Source organism: Rutidosis leptorrhynchoides, unplaced genomic scaffold (assembly GCF_046630445.1).
Source record: "Rutidosis leptorrhynchoides isolate AG116_Rl617_1_P2 unplaced genomic scaffold, CSIRO_AGI_Rlap_v1 contig80, whole genome shotgun sequence".
Lineage (NCBI taxonomy): Eukaryota > Viridiplantae > Streptophyta > Magnoliopsida > Asterales > Asteraceae > Rutidosis > Rutidosis leptorrhynchoides.
Genome location: NW_027266872.1, coordinates 4,608 through 25,717, shown reverse-complemented (window position 1 = coordinate 25,717; position 21,110 = coordinate 4,608). Strand labels below are relative to the sequence as shown.

The window sequence follows — 21,110 nt, the reverse complement described above, 5'->3', positions numbered from 1 at the left end:
AGCAGCCGTATCAGGGTATTGTATGCACCTGGAAGATCCGGGCTCCGTTCAAGAGCGAATATTGCATGTGGCAAATGACTCTCTGGTGTGACGGGCACAATTGTGACGGAGCAAATAACGAACATGAAGACAGGAATATTTCGTAAGATCACTTTGCCCACATCATACTGGATAAGATTCGCGACCGCCCAAATTACCCAACCAAGTCCATTGTTTCCGACTGCGAAGCAGCATTCGACTCTAAAATTGGGAAGAAAAAAGGTTGGGACGGTAAGCGAGTGGCGATGAACCAGGTATATGGAGATTGGGAGACAAAATTTTCGCCAACTTCCTAGTTACATGCGAGCTCTTAAACACTGTAACGATGGGACGAAAGTCCAGTGGAAGTTCAAGAAGGAGGACGAGATTGTGCATAGAAGGAGGAAGATTTTCAAGTAAAATTCATATTATCGAGCACCGTAATATGAATTTTACACCGTGTACTGATTATTGGTATTTATTCAAGTACGTATTTTGGCATTTTGGTGCCACGAGACTCACATTTCAACACAGTCACCCGGTAGTTACTATTGACGCAACGCATCTTCGTGGGGCGTACAAGGGTAAGGCGGTTATAGCGATTGTGAAGACTGCAAACAACAGAATCGTGCCAGTCGTATATGCCATCATAGACGAGGAGTCGAACCATAGTTGGTATTGGTTCTTAAAATACCTGAAAATTTACGTTCTACAGGATACGTTCACATGCATCATCTATGATCGTCATTCGGGCATCCTGTCTGCTATCACGAAACTCAATAGGAAATTTCCAAACTGGGGAGTTCACATGTGATGGTTACAGCACTTTAATTGTAATTTCAAGTTCAAATTAATCCATGAATTAATTACCGCTTCTGAACAGGTACTGCATGGATCACGTTCGTGCCAATCTTATGTCAAACGTCCCAAAGAAAAAATGATTATATGGCTTATCTTGGGCCGTTGGTACCGAGTTGGATGAGGCTAAATATATGAAGGCATGGGCAGATCTGATAGAAACGAGTTAGGCTGCAGCTACGTATCTGCAACATATTTCCCTAGAGAAGTGGACATTGTTCCTAGACGGATTCCACCGATGGGGAACAACCACGTCGAACGACGTGGAGAGTTACAATAACGTTCTCAGAGGCGACCGCTTCTTGCCGATAAGGGCGTTCGTACAGGCCACGCACGCAAAAGCTATGGCGATTTTTGCAGACGAGCTGACGAAAATAAATAGGTATAGATCTGCGCTTACACCGATACCGACTGAGACATTCGATGCCAACAAGATGCGTGCCAGACGGTACGAAGTCTCGTTATATCCAAATGCTCCTAAACAAACATACAGTGTCAGATCTCCGCCATTGCATCTCGGAGTTGGCGGCAGTGAACATACGGTTCGATTTGATATCGGTTCCTGCACATGTTTACAATGGGACACCTACAGGATTCCTTGTTCTCATGCAATGGTCATTGTGAAGGTACTCAACTTCCATCGTCTAGATCTGGTTCATCGTTGCTATACAAGGGATGGTTGGAGACAACAGTTCAGTCGTGTTTTTGGCCCTCTGCTAAATAACTGGCCCGAATCCGACTTTTTGCTCCTACCAGACGACAGTCGAATGGTTCATCATACTGGTCGGGGTCGCAAAAGAGTTAATAGAGGACAGCTGCGCGCGAGGGACTACGCGAACGAGACTGGTCAAAGACCACGAGGGTGTAGTAATTACAACTCCAGAGACCACGACAGAAGAAGATGCACGTTCACTCATACACCGGCGGATAGATTGTCGTTAAACATGTTGCATGACCTATACGGAATTCATGGTAATGCGCCTCTCGATGATGATGACTACGATGACGATGATGTCTACGATGACGATGACGATGACAATGATGATGACGACAACGACAAGGATGAGGATGACGATGACGGTGACAGGGATGATGATGATGATGAGTGTGATGAATAATAATTTTTTTTAAAAAAATTGTGAATACTGTCAAAAATATAAATAAAGTATTACTCATAACGTCCATATATACAATATATTCGCAAAATTTTGAATACAGGCTCATGAGTAGAACCAACTGCTCCTCCTCTTAATCTGACATCGACCTATACGATCTTGTCGCTGCAACTCTGTCTCATCCGCAGATAGTTTGGGATCATGAGTTTGAGTATCGGATAATTACGATAATTTGAAAAACTTAGTTTTATATTAACTATATAATGACAAAACTGTTGAAAAATGTAAATGGATTATAAACATATACTTACCGTCAACCTCTTGACTCCCGCGATGCCCTAAGTACTCCGCAAAACCTAGTACTGATGCGGTGGATGAATCGAGAAAACCCTGAGAACTTGATATGATGCCTAATCCCATATGAACATCTCCAGCATGTGAGTGACGATGAGCCTCGAAAGTGGTCGACTGTGGCTGCTGCCGAGACGAACCAAAAAGACTCTCGAAGCTGTACTCGACAGGATGTACTGTAGCGGCAGGATCTACAACCGTGGATGAACCAGCTAACTGCTGATATGGTGAAGTGGCATCCGCCAAATCCTCGATAGTAAAAGCCTGGCTGTTCAGAAATTCCGTAAACCTCATTTGTGATGACAAGAAGTCGTCGCTCCTCAATGATTGTGACTCTGGCACTGGAACATAACCACCTAAATGGTGAGAGGATACAGAATTCCGGGAGGATGTAGAATGCCGGGATCGAGCCGCCGCAACAGTGATCTCCGTTGGGGACGTACGTAATCCTGACTGGGATCGACATGCATGACACCCTGCTTTGAGACAACGAGGTCGTCCTGGATCGGCAAACCTGTGGCCTCCAACAAGTCCCTAATCCTGGTCAAGAACTCCCTAGAATTCTTTACATGCTATTGATGATACGGTTCATCCCTATACTTCTCTTAAAGGTCGCTCGCCCACTGCATCAGGTGGCTTAACTCGTCGCTCTATAATTCAATTCGAAGGAACATAAACAGTGAATTAATATTGCACAATAAAGAACGCTCAACGAAAGACTCATAATAAATAAATTTGTATGCACCAGGGCATTCACTGAATCCGTGTGTCCATGGTAGCCTCCTGTACTTGGCTCATGATTGGGATCCTGGACAAATCCGACGGTCTTATTACGGTACCAAGACCGATAAGGCGGCTGAGCCTCCGGGTGTGCTGTCTGGGTACCCTCCATGACACGGTTAGTCCAAATGTGCCGCTCATGAACGTAAACAGTATGGACTTGTTCCCAGTTCTTAACGTGCGACGACCTCTTCATTCGGTGCAACCTGTAAGTCTCAGTCTCATTTAAAGGAGCCTTCGAAACAACTTGCAGGCACCCAAACTGCCGCATGACCCTATTGGGATTGTGTCCCTCCATAATATAGTAATAGTGGAGGTATGTCCTCGACATCCAAATGTGCTCGCCCTAACGGCATCCATCTGGTAGACTGAGTATGTGCTCGGCGTAGGGTGTCCATAGGAACTAGAACGAAATGACGAAAGTAGTTGTTTAAAATAAATTTATATTTTGACGCAAAAAATTTAAAAAAGTTTAAAAGAAAACGAGAACTTAGATGATAAATACCTGTGACAAAGTCATCATGAAGAGCCTATCCCTGTAAGCCAAAAGGACGTGGCTTGAATATTGGTTTTGGACAAAGGTCTCGTCCACATATATAAAAAAAAAGTACGATCATTCGTACGCCATAAATCATAAAGAAAAAAATAAATAAATCATGAATTTAGTTATAACTTTAAATGTACTTGAACTTACTGTGCGGCAAATGGCAAACCGACCGGCGCCACATGTCCTCCATGAAATCTGGGCCTGACCTTAAGAATCCTCGTCCATGCCCATGACTGCACCAGTAGCCCGCACATGCTCGTATAATGCTCTCCAGAACGGGCAGAATCGCACAATGCGCGGTAGGTGTAGGCTAGCACGGCGCTGCCCCAGCTCAACTTACCGCAAGCCTCTGGATTTTTTAGCTGTCGTAGTATGAATAGATCGATCTTGTTTTGGCTCTTATTCGGGAAGAAGCAACCAGCAAGCAAGAAGGCAATGTGACACCGCGCCCTCTGTAGCGCCTCCTCATCTGAAATATCTACACGGTTAGGATGTCGCACCAAGTGGTCCTTAAGGCTAGCGAGCCGAATAGCGGTCTTCCCATCCCTGTGCGGGCTACAGCCCAACAGCCTCTGAAGTTAGCCGTCGATGTCGGCGGGATACGCCTCGTTACCCGTAATGGGTAAACCGTCAACACATAGGCCCAGCAATATCCCAACATCTTGCAACGTGATGGTGACCTCGCCTATGGATAGATGGAAACTGTGAGTCTCTGGCCTCCATCGTTCGGCAAGTGTCGTCAGCAGATGATGGTCATACTCCTTTCAACCAAATTTAAAGAAAAAAAAAGTAAAAAATACCTTCTTTTCGAGTACTTGACGAAAGGGAGAAAATTTCTTAACTTTTTCTGGGAAAAAAATAAAGCTTCATAGTCCGGTACCGATCGGGATCGATTTTTTTGGTAGAGAGAGAAAGTGGAGAAGATACCTTCACGGTGAAGAGGAAGAGAAAGATTTTGTGGGGATTTCAAATTTTTAAACCCGAGTTTGCAATTTCCAGGACAACATGCAGTTGTCCCGTTTCGACACGTGTTGGCAATAACTGGCATAGTTTGATTCGGGTTTCTCACATTCGAGACAAGGAAAATTTCGTAATTCGCTAATAAGGGACAACCTTTATTCCGGATTTCACAACCACGAGACTACTTAAATTAATACGGTCAAAGTTTGACACGGATTTCTCAACAACGGGACAATTTTAATTCCGGAAATTTCAATTACGGGACTATGTTTCCCAAAAATTCCAATTACGGGTTTCACTTAAATTCAATTGAATACAATTAATTTTTCGTAGTCAAAGTGGGTTAATTAATGGTCCCCGAAATCCGATTTCCGGGACGGATACAAAAGTTCACCTACACTTAAAAATGCAATAATATATTTAGCTTTTAGCATTTATATATATTTATAATTTTCTCGTCTTCTTCAATCCTCATCTTCTTGTTGGTACAAGTATGATACAAGACCATGGAGCAAAATCCATGCATAACAGTTACTTACAATTTTCATATTTTAAAGTATGGACACACCAGCTAGAAAATCTGTTATATTGATTTCCTAATGACATTATACTTTCCCTTGGTGTACTTTTGTTTCATACATGATATTTAATTTACTGATGAGGATCCAGTTTTTCTTGTATAAATACTGAGGCGTTTGCAATATTGATGAGCATGTACTAAGACAACAATAGTTAGAAATCAACACCAAGATATATAGTATATTGGAGAATAGAAGATCATCATGTCCGCCAAGATGAATCTTACAAAATGCATTCTTTAGGCTCTCGTTTGCTTCACCTCTGGTTGCAGGATCAGTTGCTAATATCCCGGAGCCGCAGCGAGCCGTCGATGCTCTGTGTGAAAACGAAGAGTGTCGAGCATCTTGCATCAAACGAGGTGCGAAAGGACGCCGTTGTGTTTATTTGGGTTTAAGGATAGGTAGGGAATGTTGGTGCACTGTTCCCCTCCTCCGATTCCGATCCATAAATAAATTGTTAATTTTAATTACCATTATGAAACAAAAATCAATAAGATATTTTCAAGTTGATATTATTAATTGAATCATACTTTTCATGGCCATGTGTAATTGCATTCTTAATTATCGAGTGACTTTCATCCTGGAAATCATAAAATCGATCTTTATGATCGTAATTTTTTAAAATTATTTGGACTGAGAGATTACTATTTAAAAAAATTAAGATCAGTAATATTAAGTTTAAAATGAAAAAAAGAAATCTAAATTTAGTAATAATATCTTGTTTAGAATAGTTATGGACACGACGAAAAATACATACAACAACGGAAAAAATTTAGATACACTTTCTTCCGTACGCTTTTCTGTTTTAAACAATTGTACGAAAAAACGTACGTAAAGAAGCGTACGTAAGTCTTCCTCTACAACAACACCGCCAGCTAGTTAATTATTGCTCCTTAATTAATAAATTAGACGCGACAAGTTGATTCTGCTCTGTATAATAAACTTTCCTATAATTGGATATTAACTAGGAGACAACAACAAGCACTCACCACCCGTAAGAATCTTTTTCACTTTCAAAAAATATGGCGACACCAAGTGTTCGACAAAATGCGGCTGAGAACGGGATAATCCCTTTGCTTACTCCTTACCAGATGGGAAAATTCCAGCTTTCTCATAGGTAGGTAAATTCACTTGCACTCTTGTTTGTTTTGGTCAATGGCTTTGTTTTTTTTATGGGGTACTGATATTCAAATCCAGCAACTCAGTATTAGAGTCTTGAACAAATGTTGAGTCATTTGGAATTTATACTTGTTTGATGCAGTGGGTTCTTGAAAACATTATTTGAATTTTAAGGATCTTGGAAGTTTTAAGCAAGCACCATTGACTGTTTTTGCAATCTACTGTGTTGCAGAGTTGTTTTGGCGCCATTGACAAGACAGAGATCATATGGAAATGTTCCCCAGCCACATGCCATTCTCTATTACTCTCAGAGGACAACCAAAGGCGGCCTTCTCGTCAGTGAAGCGACCGGAGTTTCCGATACGTTTCGAGGGTAAATTCATGTCTAAACTACTGAACTTTGAACGTTGGATTAAAACATTGAACACTTAAATCTCAGAATCAACCTCCCCAAGCATACTTTTTATTTAATCATATGTTCTGTTTTTTATCCTAAACTACTTGAAGGTACCCTGATACGCCTGGTATATGGACGAAAGAGCAAGTTGAAGCATGGAAACCTATTGTCGATGCCGTTCATGCCAAAGGTGGAATCTTCTTTTGTCAGATTTGGCATACGGGAAGGGTATCAAACACATGTGTGTTCTCTACCTGTAAATCATCTATGTATGTCTCTATAATTCAGACTGCTTGTATTTTATAGATATTTGTCTTGTATTCATGTATGCAGGTTTTCAGCCAAATGGGCAAGCGCCAATTTCTTCAACAGACAAAGGAGTGACACCTCAAATTCGAAGTAATGGCATTGATGTTGCACAATTTTCAACTCCAAGGCGCCTCAGGACTGATGAAATCCCTCTTATCGTCAATGATTTTAGACTTGCAGCAAGGAACGCTATAGAAGCAGGTAATTATATAAACTGAAATAGAAAAGCACTAGGTTGTATGTTTTATGTGTTCCAGACAAGGTTTTTCTTTCGCTAATGATCTACTATAAAGGTACCTTAATTGTAGTAGCATACTGTAAAGTCATCAGAAAAAGACAGATTTTTTATTTTGAATTTAAGACATTTGTGGAAAACATTTTAACATATTTTCTTTGATAAAGGTTTTGATGGAGTTGAAATCCATGGGGCTCATGGCTATCTAATTGACCAATTTCTGAAAGATGAAGTGAATGATCGGACAGACCAATATGGGGGTTCCCTAGAAAACCGGTGCCGATTCACTTTTGAAATCGTCGAAGCCATTGTTAACGAAATAGGAGCTGATAAAGTTGGAATAAGATTATCTCCATTCGCAAACTATGCCGAAGCCGGCGACTCCAATCCAGAAGCGCTTGGTCTCTACTTGGCTGAATCTTTGAACAAATATGGGATAACATATTGTCACATGGTCGAACCAAGGATGAAAAAAATGGTAGAGAAATCAGAATGCCCTCACAGTCTTGTTCCCATGAGAAAGGCTTTTAATGGCACTTTCATTGTGGCTGGAGGTTATGAGAGGGAAGACGGAAACGAAGCCGTCGCAGAGGACCGATCCGATCTCGTTGCTTATGGACGCTGGTTCTTAGCTAACCCTGACCTACCTAGAAGATTTGAGGTTAATGCTCCTCTCAATAAGTATATCAGGGATACATTCTATATAACATCAGATTTAGATCCTGTCATTGGTTACTCTGATTACCCATTTCTTGAAACCTAGAAAATCTACGACACTGCTTTCTTTGTGTCATTATATTTTCCCTTGGTGTACTTATGTTTCATACGGGCTATTATCGTTCCGCCTATATGGTGGTACTTATACCAATTTTTCATCCAAATGATTAAAAAATTTATAAGTTTGTGTAAACTAGTTAAAAATAAATTATGTTAAATTAAATTCAGCTATCTATAAATAGCATAAAAACAGAATCGATGCGGTTGCACACTTGCAATTGCTAGTCAAAAAAGCTTCCTTTTCCATTATTGCGCTGCACCCATATAGACGTCACAAGGAATCCTAATGTCTCTTTCTCATTATTGAATTTGTATTTTCATCCAACATGAACAGTGCTGTCCAAAACAAAATCTTTTCAAGAGGCTACTGGTCAACGAAGCCGCCTTTCCTCCATTATTGCTAACGAAGCCGCCTTCATCAATTATTATCCTGTCATGTCGATGATCAGCTCTACAGCCATCTTCCTTTCTCGAGGTCGTGGGTAGATAAAACACGACACAACAACCTCCTCTACACACATAACCTAAGCTCAGAGCTCTGCTATCATTTACTTTTTTTCATATTCAAGAAATGCCCAAACCAAATGTTCGACGGAATGCCGCACCGGAGGGGAAAATTCCTCTGCTTACTCCTTACCAGATGGGAAATTTCAATCTTTCTCACAGGTAAAATTACTAGCAATTTCGTTTTATTTTAATTTTATATACTGTCTGTAAATGTGGACAAACTATTTTCATCTTGCACTGTTTCTGGTTGTATTATAATACATGGGAAAATATTGAGAGCCGCTTGGTATATATATATACTTGTTAAATGGAGTGAGTTCTTGTAAAATTAATTGAATTTAGGCATAGGGTCTGTAGTCTTACCATGCATTCTTCAAAGTTATTAGTGGTTTTTTATTCCACTGTGTAGAGTTGTTTACGCTCCAATGACGAGACAGAGATCTTATGGCTATGTTCCCCAGCCACATGCCATTCTTTATTATTCTCAGAGGACAACCAAAGGTGGTCTTATCATCAGTGAATCTTGTGGAATTTCCGATACCGCTCAAGGGTAAGTTCATCTCTAAACTCCACAACTTCATTTGACATTCGATCAAATCACTGAACTTTGGAATCTCAGTTTCATCCTCGAGCATACTCTTTATATAATGATGTTCTGTTCTTTCTGTATATACTTAAAGGTACCCAGATACACCTGGGATATGGACGACAGAGCAAGTTGAAGCATGGAAACCTATCACTGATGCTGTTCATGCCAAAGGCGGGATCTTCTTTTGTCAGATTTGGCATGGGGGAAGAGTATCAAACACAAGTAAGTTGTTTTGCTGAGATATTTAGTCATGTACATACCATTCGTCTGACTTGTAATTTATAAATCATTTCCTTGTATTTTTTTTTTTTTTTTTAACTAGTTAGAAATTTTATTAACCAAGAAAATATACAACTTAATACTATTAAAATTTTCAAGTGTAACATCCTGCACTATCTCAATTCCACTTATCTATCCATTTACTATAAATCTGGTTTTTCCTATACATCATAGACATTACTACTAAATTTTTAACTGACTGTATAACTCTAGAAGAAGAACAAACCTCTCCTCTAAAGATCAAACTATTTCTTTCTTGCCATATACAATAAATTATCGCAAGAAAAGCACATCTTCTGATGAAAGCCAATACCGACTTCCCTTTAGCCTTCAGCGCAAACCAGCTTATTTCTCTCTTCCAACGAAAAGGCATTCTAAAAATCAGAGCTCGCTGCATAATATCCTTCCAAACCAGTAGAGAAATAGGACAAGTAAAAAATAGATGTCCAATAGTCTCCCTCTCCTTATTGCACATGGGGCATAAATTTGTATCACACACTCCCCACTTAAACAACCTGTCTAACCGCAAGTCGATTTTTCACAGCCAACCATAATATAAAACAATGTTTCGGGACATTTCCGGAATTCCAAACTAGAGAAAACCATGGCACTTCTCTCTTCTTCCTTCTAATGCAATTATAACCCGAAGAAATAGAGTACATACCTGAAGGATCCGCTGTCCATACTATTTATCCTCAGCTGCCTCATTACATGTAGCTCCTCTCACCAAGCCACATGCTTCTTCAATGTCACTACTAACTGGATCCGGCAGCCGCCAACCTCTTGTCCCCCACACATCCCTAGCTAATGCTACTCTTTTAACATCTGCATCACGGAAGTCAATGTGAGGATACAAATCTTTCAACGCCTTCCCATGTAACCACGGGTCAAACCAGAAACTGAATGTCTTCTCTCTTCCCAAACGATACTCATAAAACTCTTTAAACACTTCTCTGAGTTTCAGCAGATTACCCCACACAGAGCTACAGTTAGGTGGTTTTTGTACCCCCCAATATATTAGTTTACTTAATTTCGTACGTGCCACCCAAATTGCCCATAAGGATTCCATAACAGTTAAAATCTATCAAATTTGCCTTCCTATTGCTGCCTTATTCCACAAAAACACATCATTAATGCCCAAACCTCCCTCCTTCTTTGGCAAACAAACGTCCTTCCATGCTACTGGCGCCATTGATTTTCTCTCTCCACCAGCCCACAAATAATTTCGGCATTTGGCCTCAATAATTCGGACAATCGCTTTTGGGAGTAGGAAAGCAGAACACCAAAAAACATGTAAACTACCAAGTACAACTTTAACCAAAGTAAGTCGCCCAACATAAGAAAGATATTTGACAGTCCAACCATAAATTCTCTCTGTTATTTTATCAACCAGCGGCAAACAATGCTCTTTTTTCAGTTTTGAAGTGATCAGTGGTAGTCCCAAATATCGGACAGGCAACTCTTCTTCTCAAAAACCTCTCACCTCAATCAAAGTCCTTCTTAATTCATCATCCCCCCACTTACATATACATGGCTTTTCATTTCGTTTACCTGAAGCCCGGACACAATATATAAAGCTTGCATCTTTTGTTTCAACCACGTCATAGAACGAACATCCCCACCATAAAACATAAAGAGGTCATCGGCAAAACAAAGATGAGTAAGCTGAAGGTCTCTACATCCCTGATGAAACACAAAACCAGGCAGCACATTGAGCAAACCGTGTGAAAAGTACTCCATTACAACAACGAACAACAACGGAGACAACGGATCTCCCTGTCGCAAACCCTTCCGCCCTTGAAAATAACCCTCATAGCTACCATTAATCATTAGCGTACGCAGCTTTTTTAACACACGTCATGATCCAGCTAGTAAACTGCATAGGAAAGTTCAGCCCTCTTAACATCTCCTCCAGAAAATCCCATGACACCGAATCATACGTTTTTCGAATATCAATTTTACAGGCGCATATTAGCTCCTCCGACTCTTTATGATACCCCTATACAAGTTCATGCGCCACCAGAATATTATCAAAAATACTACGCCCCTTCACAAAAGCCGATTGCAAAGGACTAATCAAACTCCCCAGAACTAATCCCATTCTAGCAGTAAGAATTTTTGTTATAATCTTATATATAACCGAACAACAAGCTATCGGCTTATAATCTGCTAAGCCCCCTGGATTATCACACTTTGGAATGATTGTTAGAGCAGTCGAACTAAACTGTTTTGACAGCTTATTAGTAGCAAAAAAGAATTTCACAGCAGCTAACATATCACTTCCAATAATTTCCCAATTCATTTTGAAAAAATAGCTATTAAACCAGTCCATACCTGGTGAATTGTTGTTACCAATCCCCTTAAGTGCAGCTATGATCTCCTCATCAGTAATGACAACACAAAGAGCAGTTCCATCCTCCTCACTCAAAACATCCCCTGACCGAATAATACTAACATCTGCTGGCTGCCTGTCCTGTGTTTCTGTTCCTAACAAAGTCGTGTAAAACTCCACCATCGCATTACCAATAGACTCTTGATTTGTAGCAATAACCCCAGAACTCAAATGTAATCTTGTAATAGCATTCCTAACCTGTCTCTTCTTTACAGAACGGTGGAAAAAACTCGTATTTACATCACCCTTTGTAAACCAATCAACCCGAGCTTTTTGCTTAAAAAATTCTCTCTTGGAGTAACACCTCCCGAAAAGCCAAAGCTACTGCTCGCTCTTCATGTTGTAACTCTCCACAAAACGAATCAAGCTGTAACTGTTGTTGGAGAGAAGTTAACAAATCTCTAAGTGTATGCACCCTCTTCGATATATCAGCGAAAGCTTCTCTATTCAACAGCTTCAATCTCTTCTTGGTAGCCTTCAACTTCAGCCACAAACAATGCATTGTATTACCCACTACTGGCTCCTCCCACACTTCCTTGAGAATATTTTTAAAACTTGCATGGGTCATCCACATATTGAAGAAGCGAAATGTCTTTGGTCTATTCTGAAGAAAACTCCTCAAAGTAACTACAATTGGTGAGTGATCAGATATACCAGCCCCTAACACTGTATAAAATGCCCCTGAAAAAACAATTGCACATTCATCATTCATCAGACATCTATCCAGCTTACAAAAAATACGATCTCCCTCCTCTTGTATATTGTTCCATGTGAAAACCGGTCCCTGGAATGGCATTTCCAGCCTCTATATCCATCCCACGACCTCCTACCTTCTCTTCACTTCTCAAGATGACATTGAAATCACCTTGTACTAACCAAGAACCACTTCCAACCAAACTATGAGAAGAAAGGAAATCCCACAATACTCTTCTCCCCTCCATGTCATTATTAGCATAAACCACCGTCCAATAAAACTCAAAACCATCTCCCTGAACAAAATAATGGATCCATTGTGGCTGTACTTCCTCAACCACCAACCTGATTTTCCTAGTATCATAAACAATCCACGCCCTGCCAAGATGTGACACAGAATTGTTATGCACCAAATCCCAGCCTGGTAATTGAACACCCTGTCAGATTCCATCCACACTATGTAACTGCACTCAAGTCTCAATAATGCCGCAAGCAATTAAACTTTCTCCAACAATCAGTTGCTTGCATTCTGATTATTTAAGGGGATCGTTAAGTCCCCTTATGTTCCACGTTCCTATCTTCATCCCTTGTCTGTGGGCTTGAGTAAACTCCTAGCCCTCAAACCAACCCCCTCTACATCTCTTCGTCGAATAGGCTGCACATTAGGTACCTTCTGCTGCCAGTTCACTTGCTTCAATGATTGACCTCGGAAGACCTCAATAGGAGACAAGCGAACACTCTCCTTTCGAGAATCCTTCCCTTTTTTATGACTCACTTCTGTCCAACCAGTACTACTATCCTCCACTTCACCACCAGCCTCCTCTGAACCACCCTCTGTTATGACAATATTCCCCAAGTCTGTAAGAAAACAATCAGTAGAAGCCTTCTCCCCTCAGACCTCAGAATCTCTCGACGCCTGATCAATAACAAGAGCATGTTCCCTCTCCTCCTCATGTACCTCAGAATTCACACCAACAGAATGATGCACCACATCTTGGAGCTCTAATCTTCCAGCACCAGATACAACACCCTTCTTCACATACCTGCACTTGAGACATCATGGCCCATCTTCTTACAATGATCACATACAATCGGACGCCATTCATACTCAATCACCTGAGTGTGAGTATTCCCTTTACCGTCATCAATTTCTACTTCGGTGGAAACTCACCATTGATATCCATCATTACCAGAATACACGCAAAGCTCATTCGTGTTCGACTTCTCGTACACTGGTCCAAACAAATTGGCTTACCACAGCTACTCACAATGGCAGCAATCATATCATCAGCCCAGAATCTCAAAGGCAGGGATGGAAATTTAATCTAAATAGGAAGTTCAGTGAATACCTCAGTACCAATATCCATCTGTGCACTCCATACTTTGATTAAAACTGGCTTCTTATTAAATGACAAAGGACCTGATGATTAAACCTTAATCCTGCTATCCAAATCCACAAAGTTAGCAAGAAAAATATTCTTCTTCATCTGATGGACAGAGGCCAATCCCAGCTTGCCCCAACGATTTCTCAGGTAATTCGTCATCTTCACAAGCGTCGGGTACTCCCAACTACTGACACCACCAACGCGTTCCTCCAGCATTCCTCTTCTCTCGTGACCGCTGACGGATCCAATCAAACCATCCGCTTGCCATCTCTCTCATCGGAGGGGTATATTGCAGATTCACACCCAAAGGTTTTGTACGATTGTCTCTGAGCACCGTCGCATAAGGCCGTATAACATTCCCATTCACATCTCTTGCCATTGAATTAGCTTTCCCCTGAACAACTGTCGCTTCTCCATCACCATTCACTTCGATCTCCAGCTCAGTTGATCCTCTCTGAGCTTCCATTCTTCCAGATCTGGGACACGGCGTACGTTAGCAGTAGCTAAACGTATTTGCGCCGAGAGAAAAGAAGAAGAGAGAGAAAATTGGCTTGTAGAAGTTAATTAATCATTTCCTTGTATTGTTGTTACTTGTATGTAGGTTTTCAGCCAAATGGGCAAGCACCAATTTCTTCTACAGACAAAAAATTGACATCTCTAGTTCGAAGTAATGATACTGATGTTGAACAATTTTCAACTCCAAGGCGTCTTAGGACTGATGAAATTCCTCTCATTGTCAATGATTTTAGACTTGCTGCAAGGAACGCCGTAGAAGCAGGTGCTTATTCCGAAAAATCGCAACTGACAATCATTCTATATTCCAAATTGCATTGACAAGACTCACTTTTCATCATGAAATATACCCTTTTGAAAAAACTCATATTGTCAGGCTCTGCTGATTGTAGAACATTTGTGAAACCATTTTAATATCTCTTATGTTGATAAAGGTTTTGATGGAGTTGAAATTCATGGAGCTCACGGCTATCTAATTGACCAGTTTCTAAAAGATGAAGTGAATGATCGAACAGACCAATATGGAGGCTCACTAAAAAATCGCTGCAGATTTGCTTTAGAAATCGTTGAAGCCATTGTTGACGAAATAGGAGCAGACAAAGTCGGAATTAGATTATCTCCATTTGCAGACTATTCTGAATCCGGTGATTCAAATCCAGAAGCATTAGGTCTCTACTTGGCTGAATCATTGAACAAATATGGAATAGCATACTGTCACATGGTTGAACCGAGGATGAAAGTACTTGAAGAGATATCAGAATGTCCTCAGAGTCTTGTTCCCATGAGAAAAGCTTTTAATGGCACTTTCATTGTGGCCGGAGGTTATGGAAGGGAAGACGGGAACGAAGCTGTTGCCGAGAATCGAGCTGATCTCGTCGGTTATGGACGCTGGTTTTTATCAAACCCTGATCTTCCAAGACGATTTGAGCTCGATGCTCCTCTGAATAAGTACGATAGGGACACATTTTATACATCAGATCCTGTCATTGGTTACACTGATTACCCCTTTCTTGAATCCAATGTATAGATTGTCCTAGAGGGTCTGTGCCATTGATAAAATTGTTCTGAGAAATAAAAACGACCGTTTAAGTAATTCACTTCAATGCTTTATGTCGGTTTTTTTTTTTGGGTGCAATGCATTATATTGTTTTTATTCGATCAAAAAGTTCATTTTTAGTCTGTCCATAAAAGACTTAAAATAACGGGACCATGGAAGGCTGATGTCTCAATATTCAACGAGCATATAATAATGTAATGTAAATAACTTGACAATGAAGTCACTCTTAGTTTTGTTTCGTTCTCTACAAGTAGTTGAAGCTGTGGTCAATGGAATAGAATCTTGTTAAGTCGGAAAGAGACTGTCTTCCCAAATAAGAAAATATAAATCAAAGAATGTGAGCGTCCAGATTTTTTAAGACTAAGGAAGTAAGGTTTACTGTCCGCATTTAGAACTATTATAAATATCATCCAATGCTATCACATTTTCATGTACAAACTATAAGGTTAATGGAATTTTCCATTTTCATTTCAACGTATCAACAAAAAAGTAATCACAGATAACACCACCGGAAGTTTCAGCTTCTTCTGGGACCAATACATCAAAATCACTAATTGTCCATTCTGCAGTCTCCCCTGATCTGCTAACGTAAATTTCTCTACCAACATTGATCGAAGTCCATTTCCGAGTAGCCGGCTCTGTCCCAGGATCCTGCACATAACATAAATAAACACAATTTCATCAAAAACCGGTAATTTCTATTCAGTTTTACAGTAAAATAATTTCCCAACAAGTTCGAAACACGAATAAAAACACATACATGTAATTTTCTTACTTGTCGCCAAAACTCCAGTGTCTACAGATATATATATATATATGTATGCAACAAATAACTCCAATTACCTGGTAAAAGTATAGCCGACTAGATACAGCCCCGGCATCAAGCTCCCAAGTCCTAGAGTCGCCAATCCATCCATCTCCTTGACGAGAAGGATAGCCATGCACACCCCATTCTGGATGAGGAAGAATCTGAACCAATTCCTGAGCTTGAGGATTGCTGTAGGGATCACAAATATCGTACGGTTTCTCTAAAAACTTGGCATTTCCTGGAGCGCAGTAGAGATGGTAAGCAGAATATGGGAAACGAGATGTATCGTTTCTATATATCATCTCACCATTCAGACTAACATGATATGGTGGGCAAGAAACCAAATTATCTGGACGACACCAGCTTGTTGTTGAAGGATTGATAATCATTTCACTGTATCTAGTTACATCTGTTAAAGTATCACCATCACATGGATACCCATTGTTTTTCCAACAGCTTCCTATATCAATAAGATAAAATTGACTGTTGGATCCTCCTCCACGTTTAATATCAAGTGTCAATCTCACCTTAAAATTTGGAGACACCGGTAACTTCAAAAAGAACAGAGACAACATATATTATGGTCATGAATTTTGGCTAAAACAACAACTACGTAAGATACAATGACAAAACATTGAACACAATGAATTTTGAATGAAGGCATTCATTTCCTGCAGATTTTAGACCAAATGTTTTCCCAAGTTAAAAAAGCAATCCCATGAATAGCCAAATATAGAGGCCACAAAATTTTTTATAAAAATCAAGTCAACACAATATTCAGGAAGCATACCTTGTTCATGATGCCACGGCCATTGTAGTGATAACCACCATTGAATCCCTGTGTGGCATCTGAACGCAAATACAACATAAGCCAAGGATACTTTTCTGATGTTGTCAATTTGTTAGAAAACATCCAGCCTCCTGTGCTAATATTCTTCTGCCAAGTGACAGAAAAGTAGGAGTTTTTCCCCGGACCTTTGCTCAAGTCGGCATCGAGGTCATATGTTCCGCAAAATCCACCAGTGAGAGAAACTTGGTCCCCAAACGAAACCAATCTCGAGGAATTATGGTACACAAGTGGCTGATTCATACACCCTTTTCCAAAACATGGAAAATTTCTACCAGTTACTATCTTGCTGACTTTTCGACCATTCTCAGGACAAAGAGTGGTGTTCTTGTCGAAGTTTCCGTTCTTAAGCATAATCATCCAGAATTGCCATGGCTTTTGTGATTCATGTACCTCACACAGTGAACCAAGGTAAAGTTCTTTTTCGACCGCGAAAAGGTCTGGGTCTGTGTATGACTTAAAATCCAATGTAGGAAATTTATCACCCGTTTTTTAACTGTTGTCTGAGTTATTCACATGCTGGTGCACTTTGCAGTTAATCCCATTATCAAGAAGGCTGAGCCTCAGAGAATCTGAAACGACAAATATAATGTAGCTTATTAAAGGATCCGTAGTATCACATATTCAAAAAAATTCTACTTTTGCAAGCCTAGGCAATCACATTAAGAGAGTTCAAGATATACTATGCAGGCTTAATTATGCATTTAATTTGGATAACATAACTATCTTGAACAAATTCAGAATCCTAAACAAACTATCCTAAGATAAATTGTGCAAGAGATTCATACTAAATAAGGAAAGATTGAATTTTTAACATAAAACTTTTTTAAAATTCCCACTTTTACCAGTGATCGGAGGAGGGCAAAGCAAGTCAGCACAATCAGCTAACCTTGGACTACCCATGTTGGGAGCTTCACTGCCAACTTCATTGCAGAAATTCCAAGCTTCCAATCCCACTCTGACACGTGGACTCTTCATTCCTGGGTCTCCTACAGCCGATATGTAATTATTATTGCTGTTCAGAGAACAAGACCCATGTTGACTCAACACTGACCCGAAACTTGGAGTAATAAAAATCGAAACTTTAATCAATATGAGAAATAAAACCCAACAAATCATCTAAAAATAAAAATTATTCTTGGACATATTCTTAATAATTTGAATCGAAACAAACCTTCAAGATGATTGAATTTCCTAATCAAAATCACTCAAACTAAAAAATCAAACCGGTTAAATCTAAAAATTATTAGTAAAATAAGTTTAAATTGAACCAATCCATAATAATTAAATTATTGAATAACCACCAAAATCAATCAAACCCGATAAATCAAATAAAGTTAAATCCAATAACTGTTAATGAAATGATTTAAACTGAACCAATCTTTAATAATTCATACTGATTCAAGTAATAACCATTCAAAGTTATTGAATGAGAATCGAAATTAGTCAAAACGATAAATCAAACAAAGTAAAGTAAAGTTTAAGAATTATTAGTGGAACAAGAATTGAATTGAATCAATCATTGATAATTCAAACCGAACCAAGCCTTCAAGCCTTAGAATCGATACAAATCAAATCAAGTTAACATAAGAATTATTGGTAAAATAAGAATTTAATTGAAACACTATAATTTAGATGGAACCAATTAATAATCATTTAAAATTATTGAATGAGAATCGAAATTAGTCAAATAGATAAATCAAACAAAGTTAAACCCAAGAATTATTAGTAAAAATATAGTTAATTTTAACCGATTGATAATAATTCTATCTAAACCAAATCACAAGCCGTCAAAACTATCGTGAATGATAATCGAAATTAGTCAAACAAATAAATCAAACAAAATAACGGCAAAGAATTATTAGTGGAATTAGAAATGAATTGAACCAATCCTTGATAATTCAAACCGAATCAAGTAATAACCGTTCAAAATTGTTGAGCCTTAGAACAGATACTAGTCAAACCAAATTAAACTCGAATTATTAGTTAAAAGATTTAAATTGATTTAATTCTTAATATTTTCAACCAATTCATGTGGTAAGCATTCAAATTTATTGAATTAAAATCGAAAATTAGTCAAACCGATAAAGAAAACAAGTTCAACCAAATAAATTACAAGAATTCATATCAAGAAGTGTTGGCTATTTTTATGATGGCCGCCAACCTACCGCAACTCTCCTCCTTTTTCATCACGTGGTTGGGACCAGCAATGACAGAGTTAAACCCAATAATTATTAGTGACATAAAAATTAAATCGAATCGATCCCTAATGACTCTATCCAAACCAAATAATAAGTCTTCAAAATTATTGAATGATAATCGAAAATACTCAAACTAATAAATCAAATCAAGTTAAACCCAATAACTGTTAATGAAATGATTTAAACTGAACCAATATTTAATAATTCATACTGAATCAAGTAATAACCATTCAAAGTTATTGAATGAGAATCGAAATTAGTCAAAAACGATAAATCAAATAAAAGTAAACCAAAAAATTATCAATAAAACATAATTAATTTGAACCGATTCCTAATAATCTTGCTCAAATTCAAGTGATAAACCTTCAAAATTATTGAATGAAACCGAAATTAATCAAACTAATAAATAAAATATTGAAAAGCATAAAATTAGAGAAATAAGAATGGAATTGAACCATTCCTTGAATTAAATTGAATTGGTTTTCATCCCTTAAGTTTGAAATGAAAACCAGCCCATTTCTATATGTTTTTTTACTTTCGACATTCAGCTGATACATAATAATAACAACTCTTCAATTTATGTAATAAATGTGAGTACTTTCTTTCTATCGAAATACGTGAGGATTAATAACTATACATTAATGAGCTCTATGGCTTTAAGGGTACAATGATCTTTTCACTAGCAGCAATTGTATTTCGGCTGTATTGGGGCTAAGTATATTCTGCCGATTATCACGATCCCTTTCTTTAATAAAATATCTTCATTTGTCTCATTAATTATACAAAGATATTAAAATCAAAACATCAATTATTGTGAAATAGATGATGTATATATTTTGGATAAAATGACATAATTTAATTAACGAGATATATTGAGAATAATTTTATAAATACAAATATTTATTGAGTTTTCTCAAGACAAAAATAACCATTTGATCTCTATTTTTAACGTTTTTGAACTGGTTAGTCCCTCCAAACATAAAACGAACTAAATCGTCCCTCAAACGTTAACTTTTGAACTATTTGGTCCCTCGGCCGTCAGTGCCGTTAAATTTTGCTTACGTGTCAATTTTAGCCAATCAGAAAGCGACACGTGTACATGACGTGTTAAAAATGACACGTAGACTTATCGAACCGATTGAACCGATTTAAAACGAATTGATTTGATTTAAAACAGATTGAACCGAGACAGATTGAACCGAACCGATTTGAATCGATGAACAGTGTCATCTTCTTCCTCACAACTTTCTCTCTCCTCCAGTTTCTCTCTCTACTGCTCAAATTCCGTTCTCACTATTCCGGCCACCTCCGGCCACGTTTTTGGTACCAAAAGATTCCTCTCTCCGTCACGAACACGATGGTACCAATTAATGACTCTAACTCGCTCTAAATTTTTCGAATTCCCGAATCAAAGTTTCGGTCAAATTTTATAAATCGTTCGAATTAGCCTAATTCCTTTTAACAACAAGTTCTTAAGGTTGTATAAAGGTTGTATATGCCGGAAACGAAGTAAAACAACTAAAAGGAAGCTTCAAATTTAATTATCGCGGAGGAGCTGAGTCAGCTGACTCGGACATTGTCACATTTCACCCACTATAGTTTGAATTTTTTTTATTGACTTCCATTACGTTTGGTTTCATCTGAAAACACAAATGATTATTTCAAACGACGTCGGTGGCTGGTTTCAACGATTGCCAGAGAAGAGCAGATATTTGGTAAATAGGAATACGTGTCGTACGTGCTTGTTCATATCGAAAGTCAAAACTACGTACAAAGAGGAGTCAGGCCATTTATT

General features: G+C 38.7%; 2 protein-coding genes and 1 pseudogene across 2 annotated transcripts; 2 read left to right on the top strand and 1 right to left on the bottom strand.

Annotated features, from left to right (window-relative positions):
* Positions 1-6,229: 6,229 nt before the first annotated feature.
* On the top strand, positions 6,230-8,030 carry LOC139885124 (putative 12-oxophytodienoate reductase 11). Its single transcript, XM_071869073.1, has 5 exons — positions 6,230-6,324; positions 6,559-6,699; positions 6,834-6,964; positions 7,057-7,233; positions 7,435-8,030. Exons 1-5 carry the CDS (start codon positions 6,230-6,232, stop codon positions 8,028-8,030), a joined length of 1,140 nt encoding a protein of 379 aa, XP_071725174.1.
* A 627-nt stretch (positions 8,031-8,657) lies between these two features.
* Positions 8,658-15,429, top strand: LOC139885122 (putative 12-oxophytodienoate reductase 11). The gene is made up of 5 exons (XM_071869072.1): positions 8,658-8,710; positions 8,961-9,101; positions 9,232-9,362; positions 14,491-14,667; positions 14,837-15,429. Exons 1-5 carry the CDS (start codon positions 8,685-8,687, stop codon positions 15,427-15,429), a joined length of 1,068 nt encoding a protein of 355 aa, XP_071725173.1. The 5' UTR covers positions 8,658-8,684.
* Positions 15,430-15,924: 495 nt separating this feature from the next.
* Positions 15,925-18,233, bottom strand: LOC139885123 (uncharacterized; annotated as a pseudogene).
* Positions 18,234-21,110: the final 2,877 nt, after the last annotated feature.

What these genes read in the sequence shown, in the direction of transcription:
- LOC139885124 (XM_071869073.1), top strand. Translation starts at nt 6,230, where the DNA reads ATGGCGACACCAAGTGTTCGACAAAATGCGGCTGAGAACGGGATAATC. An exon ending in AAATTCCAGCTTTCTCATAG is followed by an intron (nt 6,325 to 6,558) that starts GTAGGTAAATTC and finishes ACTGTGTTGCAG; the next exon opens with AGTTGTTTTGGCGCCATTGA. An exon ending in GGGAAGGGTATCAAACACAT is followed by an intron (nt 6,965 to 7,056) that starts GTGTGTTCTCTA and finishes TCATGTATGCAG; the next exon opens with GTTTTCAGCCAAATGGGCAA.
- LOC139885122 (XM_071869072.1), top strand. Translation starts at nt 8,685, where the DNA reads ATGGGAAATTTCAATCTTTCTCACAG. An exon ending in AATTTCAATCTTTCTCACAG is followed by an intron (nt 8,711 to 8,960) that starts GTAAAATTACTA and finishes TCCACTGTGTAG; the next exon opens with AGTTGTTTACGCTCCAATGA. An exon ending in ATTTCCGATACCGCTCAAGG is followed by an intron (nt 9,102 to 9,231) that starts GTAAGTTCATCT and finishes ATATACTTAAAG; the next exon opens with GTACCCAGATACACCTGGGA.